Source organism: Bubalus kerabau, chromosome 3 (assembly GCF_029407905.1).
Source record: "Bubalus kerabau isolate K-KA32 ecotype Philippines breed swamp buffalo chromosome 3, PCC_UOA_SB_1v2, whole genome shotgun sequence".
In the NCBI taxonomy this organism is placed as follows: Eukaryota; Metazoa; Chordata; class Mammalia; order Artiodactyla; family Bovidae; genus Bubalus; species Bubalus kerabau.
Genome location: NC_073626.1, coordinates 138,402,122 through 138,417,603, shown reverse-complemented (window position 1 = coordinate 138,417,603; position 15,482 = coordinate 138,402,122). Strand labels below are relative to the sequence as shown.

The window sequence follows — 15,482 nt, the reverse complement described above, 5'->3', positions numbered from 1 at the left end:
AATTTCATTATAAACTAGTATAAAATTCAACAAGTATAATCATCAGTTTCTAAAATTAATAACAGCCCAGTGAAATGAAAATAAATAACATCTTTGCATGGGTTTGAATGCCCTGTGGGGCCTGGGTGCTTGTGTGTATGAACATGCATGGAGTGTGGTTAACAGATGCAGATGTCATCATGGCTGTATTTTCTTTCAGCTGAAATATCCAAATGAAAATGAAGAAATTCTGCTGCTTAGATCTATTATTGATGTAAATTTGCCGAAATTTTTATCTCACGATTTACCACTCTTTGAGGTAAGAACATTTCTTACTCTAATGTATCAAAACTCTTCTAATAATGTATTTATCAAGTGTCCAAGTTTTCAAGTCCCGTTGAGAAACTTCCAGTGTAGAAAACAGAGAAACATAGGTCATTCCATGTTTTATTTGAAATGTTTTTAGCTAGCTTTGTTGTTACAAGTAACTTTTAACAACTTGGGATTTTTTTAAGTAGTACTTTTTTTCTACTGCAGAATATAATAAGCATCCAAAAGTCACAGAAAGTTTGCTTATAAATCTCACTAGGAAATAGACTCCATGGAGGAAAGTAATTGGTTAAACACACCACTGAATCCCTTACACAGAGGGATACTTTGCAAATGTTTGTCAAAATTAATGATCAAAGAAGTAAAAAATAAGCTTAATTTCTTCAAAAAAGTGTAGTGTCTTTTATGAAATTGTTTTCTTTTCAGGATAATTTAAGAACTAGGTTTAAGAATATTGTTATATTTTAAAAATTAGATTATAAGTAATTGTATAGAATTATAGAGTGCTGGTTAAAGTTCCTGTATTGCCATGTGATGTCACTGTTTTTCTTTTCCCATTCTCAGTAGAAGTGCCTGGGGGTGGTGGGTAGTGAGCGGGCTGCTGATACATGGTAGAGTTACTCCGTCTTGCGCTGCCTTGAGGTATGGACAGTTAGCTTCCGATGTGTAGAGACTGAGACCAGAAGGCTCGCGTAGGGAGGAGAGAAGTGACACTGCCACTGTGGCGCGCCCCAGGGCCCTTATATCCGTAGGAACAATGTCTCATCATTCTGGAAGAAGCTCTCGTTAGTATTTAGAATTGATGGTGCAAATATTTTATAGATCAAATTTTCAGGGAATTGGTTCAAAATTTCTTGTTAAAAATTTCCCTCAGTTTCTTTGGTACTAGTACACTGTACAGATTTTCCAGGAATAAACATAAGTAAAGCTCTATTTATTTTTATGAAGTAGAGGTATATCTCATTTAGATGTATCCTCCTATAGCTGTGTATTCATTCAGCAAATATTTCTTGAGCAATATTTCACAAATGGAGCATAACTGGCATTTTCAAATAGGACAGTTCCCTGTTGTGAGAGACTGTCCCATATGCTACAAACTCTTGGCATCCCTGGTCCCCCCAGTGTCTCTGGACTTTCACAGTAATACAACCAGAAGACAACTCCATGTATTCCCAACTCTCTACCTGGCAGAGAGTAACTGGTGAAAGGAACTGGTCTTGATTGAGACCCACTAGCTACCAGATATGATCTGGAATTGTCTGCTTCTTTAAGGTTAACCATAAATAATTTGAACAATCTGAGAAGATATTTTTGCTTACTTAGCAAACAGTATGCATTTACAATGGACCTGACCCTGTTCTAAGAGTTTTATGAATAATTACTCCTAAGCACTGGTGGCTCAGATGATAAAGAATCTGCCTGTGATGTAGGAGATCTTGTTTTGATTCCTTGGTCAGTAAGATCCCCTGGAGAAGGGCATGGCTACCAAGCAAGGCTTTAGCAATATATGAACCGTGAACTTCCAGATGTACAAGATGGTTTTAGAAAAGGCAGAGGAACCAGAGATCAAAGTGCCAACATCTGCTGGGTCATCAAAAAAGCAAGAGAGTTCCAGATAAACATCTATTTCTGCTTTATTGACTTTCCCAAAGCCTTTGACTGTGTGGATAACAATAAACTGTGGAAAATTCTGAAAGAGATGGGAATACCAGACCACCTGACCTGCCTCTTGAGAAACCTGTATGCAGGTCAGGAAGCAACAGTTAGAATTGGACATGGAACAACAGACTGGTTCCAAACAGGAAAAGGAGTATGTCAAGGCTGTATATTGTCACCCTGCTTATTAACTTATATGCAGAGTACATCATGAGAAACACTGGGCTGGAGAAAGCACAAGCTGGAATCAAGATGGCTGGGAGAAATATCAATAACCTCAGATATGCAGATGACACCACCCTTATGGCAGAAAGTGAAGAAGAACTAAAGAGCCTGTTGATGAATGTGAAAGAGGAGAGGGAAAAAGTTGGCTTAAAGCTCAACATTCAGAAAACTAAGATCATGGCATCTGGTTCCTTCAAAGTGAAGTGAAGTCACTCAGTCATGTCCGACTCTTTGCGACCCCATGGACTGTAGCCCACCAGGCTCCTCCATCCGTGGAATTTTCTAGGCAAGAATACTGGAGTGGGTTGCCATTTCCTTCTCCGGGGTATCTTCCCAACCTGGGGATCAAACCTGGGTCTCCTGCATTGCAGACAGATGCTTTACCATCTGAGCTACCAGGGAATCCCAACACTTCATGACAAATAGATGAGGAAACAATGGAAACAGTGGCTGACTTTATTTTGGGGGGCTCCAGAATCACCGAGGATGGTGATTGCAGCCATGAAATTAAAAGATGCTTACTGATTGGAAGGAAAGTTATGACCAACCTAGACAGCATATTAAAAAGCAGAGACATTTGTTTGTCAACAAAGGTCTGTCTAGTCAAGGCTATGGTTTTTCCAGTAGTCATGTATGGATGTGAGAGTTGGACTATAAAGAAAGCTGAGCACTGAAGAATTGATGCTTTTGAACTGTAATGTTGGAGAAGACTCTTGAGAGTTCCTTGGACTGCAAAGAGATCCAACCAGTCCATCCTAAAAGATCAGTCCCGGGTGTTCATTGGAAGGACTGATGTTGAAGCTGAAACTCCAGTACTTTCACCACCTGATGAAGAGCTGACTCATTTGAAAAGACCCTGATGCTGGGAAAAATGGAGGGCAGGAGGAGAAGGGGACGACAGAGGTTGAGATGGTTGGATGGCATCACCGACTCGATGGACATGGGTTTGGGTGGACTCCAGAAGTTAGTGATGGATGGGGAGGCCTGGCGTGCTGGTTCATGGTGTTGCAAGGAGTCAGACATGACTGAGCAACTGAACTGAACCCACTCCAGTATTCTTGCCTGGAGAATCCCCTGGACAGAGGAGCCTGGCGAGATACAGTCCATAGGGTCACAAAGAGTTGCACACTACTGAATGACTAACAAGCCCCCAGTAGGACACGAGCTATCATTATCTCCATGTTACAGATGGTGTAACCGAAGTCCAGAGTTGATAAGTTACTTGGGGTCTTGGCCAGTATATAACAGAAAGAGAATTGCAGCCACTTAGCCAGGCTACATCCTACTGCATTGTCTTTGTCTCTCCTTTGCCCAAAGGAAACTTACTGCTCTGAAGTGGAGTCGGTTTCTCTGTAACAGCGTTTAAAGAATTAAATTTAAGAGTGGTTAAACTGAAAGTTTGTCAATTCTAAGGTATAACTCGAATGCATGCTTTCATGTTAAGCTCTTCTGAATTTTCACTTTCACCTTCAGAGTGAAAAGAATAGTTGAATTTCTCACATAGGTTGCTGTGAAGTGAAATGAATGTTGCTCAGTTGTGTCTGACTCTTTGCAACCCCATGGACTAGGGTCTCCAGGCCAGACATGAATTCCCCAGACATGAATTTTCCAGGCCAGAATACTGGAGTGGGTTGCCATTCCCTTCTCCAGGGGAATCTTCCCAACCCAGGAATCAAACCCAGGTCTCCCACATTGCAGGCAGATTCTTTACCAACTGAACCACCAGGGAAGCCCTAAGTTGCTATAATGCTTACGAAATAGCCTTAGTGGTTTATAAAGGCATGTTTCTTAGACCTTGAAAGTGACTTTATATTTTCATATAAACTATATGTGGAATTATAATTCTTTCCAATCCTATATTATGTGATTATATGATTTTTCTAAAGCTTCTGTAACAGAGCATCACAAACTTGGTGGCTTAAAAGAACAGAAATTTATTTTCTCACAGTTCTGGAGGATAAAAGTCTGAAATAAGCTGTTGGTTACCTCTGAAAAAAGGTAAAGATTCTTTAGGAAAGCACCCTTCCTTGCTTTTTCTTAGCTTCTGTTGGCTACTGACGATCTTTGATGTTCCTTGGCTTGTCATTGGTGGTTCCCTGGTGGCTTCAGCTTCTGTCCCCATCACTAGAATGGCCTTGTTTCCCAGGTGTGTTTGAGTTTGCATCTTCCTCTCCTTTGTGTTGTATAAATACCAGTCATTGGAGTTAGGGTCCAGTAGAATCTCATCTGATCTAATTACATCTGCAAAGATCTTATTTCCAGATAAGGTGACATTCTGACATAAATTTTTGAGGAACACTAAAAGGATTAACATACTACCCACTACACTGATTAAAATACTGTTAAACTAATTTTTATATATGTTATGAGGTATGGATTCAAGTTCATTATTTTGATAAATCCAGGTAGCCTGGCATACTTTGTTCAAAGACTATTTTTTTTTAATCTTTACTGGATTGTTTTTGCTTGAGAATGAGTTTTCATATGTGTCTGGATCTATATCTGGTCTCCCTCTTCTATTACATTGTTATATTTTGTCTATTTTTATGCTAGTAGATACTGTTTTATAATAAGCCTTGAAATCAGATAATGTTCATCTTTTAACTTTTTAACTGAAAAATATGTAAAACTACAACATCTGAAGAAGAAAACAGGAAAAATCCCTTGTGAATTTGGGTTAGGCAAAAATCTCTTGAATACACCACCAAAAGCACAATGCATGAAACAATAAATTGATAAAATAGGCTCATCAGAATTAAAAACTTTGCTCTTTGAAATACACTGTAGGAGAATGAAAGACAAGTTAGAGGTATAAAAAACACTTGCCTATTAGATGTATGGTGAAGCACTTGTAAGTAGAATGCTTAACAAATGGTCAAAACTTACCATGAAGAAAATAAATCAATTAAAATAGGCAAAAGATTTGAGACTGAGCAAACTCCGGGAGATGGTGAAGGACAGGGATACCTGGTGTGCTGCAGTCACTGGGGTCATGAAGAGTTGGACATGACTTGGTGACTAAAGAACAACAACAACAAAAGATTTGAACCAACATTTCACTAAAGAAGACTTACATACGGCACAAAAGTAACGCAAAAATGTTACTCTTTAGCAAATGCAAATTGAAGCCATAACAAGATACTGTTACACACTTATTAAAAATACTGATTATACCAAATATTGAAACTCACACTGCTGAGGGGAATTTAAAATAGGACAACCATTTTGGAAAGCAGACCGTTTCTTCAAATGTTATACACATACCTGCCAATGTTGTGTTGTATTAGTCGCGTTGTATTAGTCATTCAGTAGTGACTGACTCTTTGCGACGCCATGGACTATAGCCCACCAGGCTCCTCTGTCCATGGAATTTTCCAGGCAAAAATAGTGGAGTGGGTTGCCATTCCCTTCTCTGGGGGATCTTCTTGGCCCAGGGATTGAACCCAGGTCTCCTGCATTGCAGGCACATTCTTTACCATCTGAGTGTACTATCCAAGTATTCCACTTCTCAGTATTCACTTGAGAGAAATGAAAGCATTTGTCCATGCAAAGACTTGTGTGTATGTGTTTATGGCATCTTTATTTATTTCCAAAACTAAAAACAATGAAAATGTCCATCAGCAGTAAAATGGATTTAAAAACCGGCACCTCAGTATGGTGGACGACTTCAATGCAATGAACTATTGACATATGCAGTGACATGTTTGAGATTTCAAATCTTTATGCCAAGTGCAAGAAGACAGATTTAAAAAAGTAGTACACATAATGTGTAATTTCATCCATATTAAAGTCTAGGCAATGAAAATAAAAATAGAAACAGAAAGCAAATTAGTGTGTGTTGATTGGGGATGGAGGTAGGTGTGAAGGAGAGGAAAGAGGAGGATTACAAAAGATCATAAGGAAACTTGTGGCGATGGTTGATATGTTGATTATCTTCATTGAGTTGGTGGTTTCACTTATCAAATTATGCCCTTTAAATATAAGCAGTTCATTGTATGTCAGTCATACCTTCTCTGCTGCTGCTGCTGCTGCTAAGTCACTTCAGTCATGTCCGACTCTGTGTGATCCCATAGACGGCAACCCACCAGGCTCTCCCGTCCCTGGGATTCTCCAGGCAAGAACACTGGAGTGGGTTGCCATTTCCTTCTCCAGTGCATGAAAGTGAAAAGTCAAAGTGAAGTCGCTCAGTCATGTCCGACTCTTAGCGACCCCATGGACTGCAGCTTACCAGGCTCCTCCATCCATGGGATTCTCCAGGCAAGAGTACTGGAGTGGGGTGCCATTGCCTTTTCCAAGTCATACCTCTATGAAGCTGTTAAAAATACTGAGCTATTATTTAATGGCTCTATTTTCATCAGTATTAAATATGAGGATGTGAGAAATTTTATCAAGTTTATAAACATATACATATGTGTATAGATGTACACATATACATACAAACATATATAGAGAGATAATATGAGAGTTTATAGCTATGTAATGTTAATATTAACATCTGAATCATCTATCATCAGGGTATTACTTCAGATTTGTTTCCTGGGGTGAAATTACCAAAACCAGATTACAACGATTTGTTGGGAGCTATCAAAGACAACTGTGACTCCATGAATTTGCAAATGACCAGATTCTTTTCTGAGAAGATTCTTCAGATATATGAAATGATGATTGTGCGTCATGGCTTTATGATTGTTGGAGAACCATTTGGAGGAAAAACCAGTGCATATCGTGTTTTAGCTGGAGCATTAAATGACCTATGTGAAAAGGTAAGTGTGGTATTAATCCATTAATTTACCAATAATCAGCTTTGTGTAGGGTAGAATGTGTGGTCACTTAAAAGGATACTTTAATGCAGCAACTTAAAATTATGAAAATACAGAGAAAATAGAAAAGTAATATGATTCAAGTAGGAAGTTCAGCATATAAAGAATATGCCACAGATTTGCCTCAAAGCCTTTGGTTCCTTTTTAAAAAGTTTAATTATAAAGGTAACATGTTCATTGTATAAAAAAGTCTGAAAATGTGAAAAAAACCGTATACTTTCATAGAGTATTTTATAATTTCATAGGAGAGTGTATTTTATTTTTTTGGTGTTCAAATTCAAATTCAATGCAAACTTCCTCTAGTGCTGTCTGTTAGTGGTATTGTGTGTGTGTTGTGTGTATGCATAATATAATATGTATATAAGCATAGTAAATAATGATAATTATATTATTCAAAATTACTGTCCTATTTGACTCAGTTTGATCTACTTTGATATGCTAAAAGAGTAAGGCTGTTTTAAATTCTCCGACTAATACTGCATTTGTGTCTACTTATCTTTGTATTTCAAATAATTTTTTCCACATATATGTCAATGTTTGTAGCCAAATGGGCTTTGTATCATTATACCTTCATTGTGGAGCCTCCCCCTTCAGCCAGTGTAATATTGTGTACTTGTATTATTTGCCATGGATCCCCTGTGTCTAATTGCAGTATTGCAACCCCCGCTTTTCCCCTGGATACATATTTGCCCATGCGTGTAATTGTGACTCTGACTCTCACTGTGATTTACTTTTTTATGGGGAGTAAATAGTTTGACTTTTATTTTCTCCATTTGATGGCCTTTATCTTCTCATTGGGGAATTTAGATCCATTTGTATTTATTATCAAACTGATGTGTACTTATTTCTGTCATCTTTCCCTCTGTGCTTTTATCCTTACGTGTGCTTTCCTTGCTTCGCCTCCCTTCCTTTCCCTTTATCCGTCTTGCCTTCTTTTGCTGAGTTTTTGTTTGCATTCTTCCTCCTTTGTTTTTTTATTATTATATGAACTAATTATTTTGCTATAAAAAATAAATCTCTAAAAGCCAAACGTGGTGCCACTAAAAGATATAAAAAAGTGAAGGTTATGACCATGTATTCTGGTACAATATAAAGCCTCAAAGTGACTCATTACCAGGAAATTCTAAGAGTGACATTATGGTAAGGTAAATGGGGCTTCATAGTCACTGCCTACAACCTGCAGCTTCACACTAGCTCTGCTGCATTTGGGACAAAAATCTTTCTTTGATGGCAGCAACTTTGTCCTGACTGAGATATTCTAATAGAGCTTTCCCATGCTTCTGAGTTAAGGATGACATATTGTTATTCCCTTCCTGGGAACAAAGAAGAAAGCAATGACCTTGAGTTTATTTTACTGCTTCGTATTATTATTCCCATATCTTTTCTTCAGTTTGGTATTTCATGCCCCAAGCTCCACTGCTGGTGGGCAGAAAGCACTGTGGGAGAGTTGAACTTAGCATGTTGTTACATTCAGGTATGACCTAAACCAAATCCCTTATGATTATACAGTGGAAGTGACAGATAGATTCAAGGGATTAGATCTGATAGATAAAGTGCCTGAAGAACTATGGATGTAGGTTCATGACATTGTACAGGAGGCAATGGTCAAGACCCAAGAAAAAGAAATGGAAAATGGCAAAATGGTTGTCTGCGGAGGCCTTACAAATAGCTGAGAAAAGAATAGAAGCAAAAGGCAAAGGAGAAAAGGAAAGATAGACCCATCTTAATGAAGAATTCCAAAGAATAGCAAGGAGAGATAAGAAAGCCTTCCTCAAATATCAATGAAAAGAAATAGAGGAAAACAATAAAATGGGAAAGATTAGAGATCTCTTGAAGAAAATTAGAGATACCAAGAGAACATTTCATGCAAAGATGACCACTATAAAGGACAGAAAAGGTATGGAAGCATAAGATATTAAGAAGAGGTGACAAGAATACACAGAAAAACTATATTAAAAAGATCTTCATGACCCAGATAACCACAGTGGTGTGATCACTCACCTAGAGCCAGACATCCTGAAACGAGAAGTTGAGTGGGCCTTAGGAAGCATCACTAGGAGTAAAGCTAGTGGAGGTGATGGAATTCCAGTTGAGCTATTTCAAGTCCTAAAACATGATGCTGTGAAAGTGCTGCCCTCAATATGCTAGCAAATTTGGAAAACTCAGCAGTGGCCACAGGACTGGAAAAGGTCAGTTTTCATTCTAATCCCAAAGAAAGGCAATGCCAAAGAATGCTCAAACTACTGCACAATTGCACTCATCTCACATGCTAGCAAAGTAATACTCAAAATTCTCCGAGTCAAGCTTCAACAGTACATGAACTGTGAACTTCCAGAAGTTCAGGCTGGATTTAGAAAACGCAGAGGAACCAGAGATCAAATTGCCAACATCCGTTGCATCATTGAGAGAGCAAGAGTTCCAGAAAAGCATCTACTTCTGCTTTATCGACTACACCAAAGTCTTTTACCATGTGGATCACAACAAACTGTGGAAAATTCTTCAAGAGATGGGAGTACTGGACTGCCTGACCTGCCTCCTGGGAAATCTATATGCAGCAGGTCAAGAAGCAACAGTTGGAACTGGACATGGAACAACAGATTGGTTCCAAATCAGGAAAGTAGTAAGTCAAGGCTGTATATTGTAACCCTGCTTATTTAACTTCTTTTTTTTAATTTAAATTTATTTATTTTAATTAGAGGCTAATTACTTTACAATATTGTATTGGTTTTGCCATACATCAACATGAATCCGCCCCTATACAGAGTACATCATGCAAAATGCTGGGCTGGATGAAGCACAAGCTGAAATCAAGGTTGCTGGAAGAAATATCAATAACCTCAGATATGCAGATGACACTACCCTTATGGCAGAAAGCGAAGAAGAACTAAAGAGCCTCTTGATGAAAGTGAAAGAGGAGAGTGAAAAAGTTGGCTTAAAACTCAACATTCAGAAAATGAAGATCATGGCATCCAGTCCCATCACTTCATGGCAAATAGATGGGGAAACAATGGCTGACTTTATTTTCTTGGGCTTCCAAGTCACGCAGATGGTGACTGCAGCCATGAAATTAAAAGATGCTTTCTTCTTGAAAGAAAAGCTATGTCCAACCTAGACAAAATATTAAAAAGCAGAGACATTACTTTGCCCACAAAGGTTAGTCTAGTCAAGGCTATGGTTTTTCCAGTAGTCATGTATGGATGTGAGAATTAGACTACAAAGAAAGCTGAGCACTGAAGTATCGATGCTTTTGAACTGTGGTGTTGGAGAAGACTCTTGGGAGTCCCTTTTACTGCAAGGAGGTCCAACCAGTCCATCCTAAAGGAAATAAGTCCTGAATATTCATTAGAAGGACCGATGCTGAAGCTGAAACTCCAATACTTTGGCCACCTGATGTGAAGAACTGATTCATTTGAAAAGACCCTGATGCTGGGAAAGGCTGAAGGTGGGAGGAGAAGGGGACGACAGAGCATGAGATGGTTATGACTTCACCAACTATAGACATGAGTTTGAGTAAACTTCAGGAGTTGGTGATGGACAGAGAGGCCTGACATGCTGTAGTCCATGAAGTAGTCCATGTAGTCCATGAAGAGTCGAACATGACTGAGCAACTGAACTGAACCGAACTGAAAAATAAAATGGTTGTGAATAAGTAGAGCACAGTGAAACTATTCTGTATATGTTGTAATGGTGGATACATGATATAATGTATTTGGCAAAATCCATTGAACTGTCCAATACAAAGAGTAAAGCTTAGTAAGCCATGGGATTTGGTCAATAACAAGGTATCTGTATCAGTTCATCACTCATAATAATGCACCATACCAATGCCAGGCTTTAATAATAGGAGAAACTGTGCGTGGGGTGGGAGGTAGAGGGAATATATATGAATATATATACAGTACTTTCTGTTACATTTTTTTGTAAACCTAAAGCTCTTCTAAAAAACCTATCAGTTAGAAACATAAAAAAGGTTATGCCCTAGGTCTATTAATATCTCTTATTAATTCCACATAACGGTTTTCAAGGTTTTAGTGGAAACTGTCAACTTACCAATATAAACTTTTTCACAACATGAAAATGGTACATATTTCCATATCTTTTAATTATTTATTTTTCACTCAAATAATGTTTTGCAGTGAGAATCATCCAAGTTCAGCCCATGGGGCAAATTCAGCCCCAGGCCTGTTTTTGTAATGCCAGTGAGTTTAGAATGGTGTTAACATTTTTAAGGTTTGTAAGGAAAAACAGAAAAGAATATCTAACCTGTAAAGCATATAATAACTACTGTTTATAGATCTCGACCAACATTTACTGATTTATTCCTAAGTATCTTATGAGTTTTTAAATCCTATTGTAAATTGTACTTATAAATTTTATTGTTAAGTTTTTCATTGACATTATTTAGAAAATACAATCAATGTTTAGATAATGAATGACCTTGTACTCTGGAACCTTGTTAAGTGAACTCTTTACTTCTGATAGTTTCCTTTAGAGTCTTTAGGATTATCTACATACACCATCATGTTTTCCATGAATCAAGACAGTATTCTTTTAAATAAATAAATAATTGTTTTCTATTAAGGGGTTAATGGAAGAAAACAAGGTTCAGATTACTGTTTTAAATCCTAAGTCCGTCACCATGGGTCAGCTGTATGGACAGTTTGATTTAGTGTCCCATGAGTGGTCCGACGGGATCCTTGCTGTCAGTTTCAGAGCATTTGCTGCTTCATCGGTAAGTGCTAACACTTTGCATGTCTATTTGGAAAGGCTGTGAGAGCTCTGATTTTTTCAGTTTCAAGTAAACTTTTGTATTTATAGTTCAAGGTACATATTTAAAGTGCAGTACTGAATAGTCTGGCAGAGTTTCTATGAAGAGCACTTGTGAGTCTCTACAAATAGACGGCCAGAGACCATGGGGGCAGGCATATCCTCCTCAGTATGCACAGAAGAAAGGGCACAAGGAAAGGAGACTGAGGAGAGCATTTCTGGTGCTCATTTTCCAGGCTAGGTGACCCAGCAAGGAGAGCATCTGAATAACAGGATCCTTTTGATCCATCAGCAACATTCTTTGCTTGCTGCTCAGCTGGCTGTCACTGTCACACCTACTAATTGTTAGATAGACTCTAGTGCTGAAAGAGCAAATTGCAGACCAATTCCAGTACTTCCCTCTAGTGTGCTGGGAGAGCATGAGCTGTCTGTGGAAAAAAAAAGTGAGGGATGTGCCAGCTGCTGACCTCTGGGAAGGGGAGTGGGAACTTGCCCCTTCCTGGCATACCCTGCTGAGGGGCTGCTGTCCACTCTAAGAAAGGCCACAGACCAATAAATGCTAACTTGGTTGTTGTGTTAGCAGTCTCTCCATGGACTATGATCAGATAGAGACAGCTTGTTAAGGCTAGTCTTACAGGAAAAGGGGCCTAGGCTAGAGACATTTAATTGTTTTGTTAAATCATATATATATATATATATATATATATACACACACACATATATATATATATATATATATATGTTAACCTTTATTCTGACTACCATACATCCTAAATTTGGTGCTGTCTACTCATCTACTCATTTAAGGACAAGACAGTCATGAGTCAGTGTAATGACAGAAAAGCATTAAATCGCAGCTGTACTTTTATTTTCCTAAAGGACCTTGAGCCATGAATAACATGAGGATCGGCTCTAATGGGGCAGAGATCTTGCGCAGTGTCAGGAGGCACAGGTGGGGCACACAGAGATCTGGGACCACTGATGAAACTTCTCAGATCCTTTCTTGTCACAGTAAATGTGCTCTGGCCCAGATTAATGTGTGAAGTCTCTAGATAATGTGTGCTATTGCATCATTTATACAGAAATAATCATGAGATACCTCTCATTTTATATTTAGCTACATAGTATGTGTTATATTTTCCAGGAAGCTGCATCCCATAAATATTAGTCTCAGGAAGGTTAAGTAGCTGTCCCCAAGTCACACAGCTGGGAAATAGTAAAGCCAGACTAAAAGTGAGGTCACTCAGTTGTTGCAGCGCCCACCTGCTCACCGTTAGGGGAGTGTTCCTCAGAGTGGAGCCTAACAGGCTTAAGAACCCAACAGCAGTAGGAAAAGTTGATCTGAAGGTTTTCTCTCCAAGACAACGCACTCTTCCATGCTTCCTGAGCATGGCCAGAACTAGCTTCTGAGTGTGGGTATGATTAATGCTTTTGATCACAGGATAAAGTTGTTGAGGTGGATTCAAATCTCTCACTACTTCAACTCAAGTGTGCATTTGCTGAAGGTGAACCCGAGGCATCATCTGTGTCCACAGGATGGCTTCTTCATTAGGGTCTGGAAAAGAGAATCAGTTTTTCTCACTGTGGGAATGTGAACATTATATTGATTTTTAATGCCAGATATTATATGACCACAAGACAGTTCATTCCAAGAAGGATGTGTATGTGGGTGAATTCATTCAGTGGAGGGAACAGAAAATTTGACTTAACACACAAGAGTAATTGATCTGTATGAATACTAAATAGAATGTCTATACAGTCAGACAGTCTGAATGAAAATTGTTTTCCCTGGCAGTTGCATTTTTTTTCACTTTTCTAAAATATGTTGTATATGATTTCAGAGACATTAGAAAACATGTTATAATTTGTTATAAGATGTTATAATTTGTCTCATCCATGGCACATATAGGCTTCTTTAGTGAATATGTATGTATATTCACATGCATATGTACTCTATTCCAAAGGTGCCTTTACATTTTGATGGTGAAATTAGTTTTAGGAGATACATTTTAAAATTGTAAAATAACATGAATGAACTGTTGCCTTCCATAACCATTTTTGCCCTTTATTCACCATCTGAATGAACCAGACACCAGATAGAAAGTGGTTAATTTTTGATGGGCCAGTAGATGCAGTATGGATTGAGAATATGAACACTGTGCTGGACGACAACAAAAAGCTATGTCTGATGAGCGGGGAGATTATCCAAATGTCGCCACAAATGAATCTTATTTTTGAGCCGATGGATTTAGAAGTTGCTTCTCCTGCCACTGTAAGTTCTCAATTTTCACATCTGCTAATAAATTTGAAATGTTATAAATGTGTTTATTGCTTAGTAATTTTGACTCTAGCTGAAAAAAAGTATTTATAGAATTCATTTTAACAGCCATCTGTGATTCTCCAAGGGCAGACATGTCTGTTGACATACTTTGACAATAATAAGAGTCAGGGATATTTCCCTCTTTGTCTAGGACCATTTGGTAAAGTCATACATGAAAATTTAGATGAGGAAATTTTATAAAAGTATGCCTTTTCCCCCCATGAGTTTCCTGAAAACTGTAAGAAATAGATGTACCGAGTCATCCTTCTTTTATAAGCAGTACCTTGGTGGTAAACAGTGATTGTTTTTCCAGGTTTCCAGATGTGGGATGATATACATGGAGCCTCATATGCTAGGCTGGAGACCACTGATGTTGTCTTGGATAAATCTTTTACCTGCTACAATCACTATTATTCAGAAGGAATTTATAATAGGCTTATTTGACAGAATGGTTCCTGTTTCTGTTGAATTTATTAGAAAACATACAAAGGTAAGAGGGATGAAAGTTTTAAGATTTAAGAAATAAATGGAAAATCCAAATTAGCCATATATATACATTTTAATTATGTATATATATGGTATTATACATTATGTTAATGTTTAATTATGTATATATATGCTATTGTATGTATATATGTGTATAAATATATGTATATATATGCTAATGTTAATTCTGTTAATATTTAATTATGTATATATATGCTATTATACATTAATTAGCCATATATATACATTATATATATAATTAATATATATATAATATATATACAATGTATATATATAATATATATATATTCAATGTATATATACATATATATACATTGGAGAAGGCAATGGCACCCCACTCCAGCACTCTTGCCTGGAAACTCCCATGGATGGAGGAGCCTGGTAGGCTGTAGTCCATGGGGTTGCTAAGACTCAGACACAACTGAGCGACTTCACTTTCACTTTTCACTTTCATGCATTGGAGGAGGAAATGGCAACCCACTCCAGTATTCTTGCCTGGAGAATCCCAGGGACGGTGGAGCCTGGTGGGCTGCCGTCTATGGGGTCGCACAGAGTCGGACACGACTGAAGCGACTTAGCAGCATACATTTTAATGTCTACTTTATTGTCAACTACCAGATATTAAAATAATTTCTTAATTATTTTGATTAAAAACTCTTATTAAAGTTTAAAATTTTTAATTAATATAGTTTCTCAAAAAAGTATTTTAAACAAAGCATCTTATGGTTTGAGAAAATGTATGGATGGTAATCTTTTCCCTTAAAAAAACAAACTTGAAAAACTTGAAGTCCTATCTAATCACATCTAGGTGAAAATATTCTAAAAGATGATCTCTCATTTCTGATGAACTATCATTTTAAAAATAGTTTTCCTTTTGT

General features: G+C 37.7%; 1 protein-coding gene across 1 annotated transcript in view; it reads left to right on the top strand.

Annotated features, from left to right (window-relative positions):
• Nucleotides 1-15,482, top strand: part of DNAH7 (dynein axonemal heavy chain 7) — a 255,094-nt gene that overhangs the window by 123,183 nt on the left and 116,429 nt on the right. Inside the window, exons 29-33 of the mRNA XM_055572973.1 lie at nt 200-298; nt 6,705-6,953; nt 11,593-11,742; nt 13,867-14,049; nt 14,411-14,587. Coding sequence (XP_055428948.1) covers nt 200-298; nt 6,705-6,953; nt 11,593-11,742; nt 13,867-14,049; nt 14,411-14,587 — 858 coding nt within the window. The remainder of the gene's footprint in view (nt 1-199; nt 299-6,704; nt 6,954-11,592; nt 11,743-13,866; nt 14,050-14,410; nt 14,588-15,482) is intronic.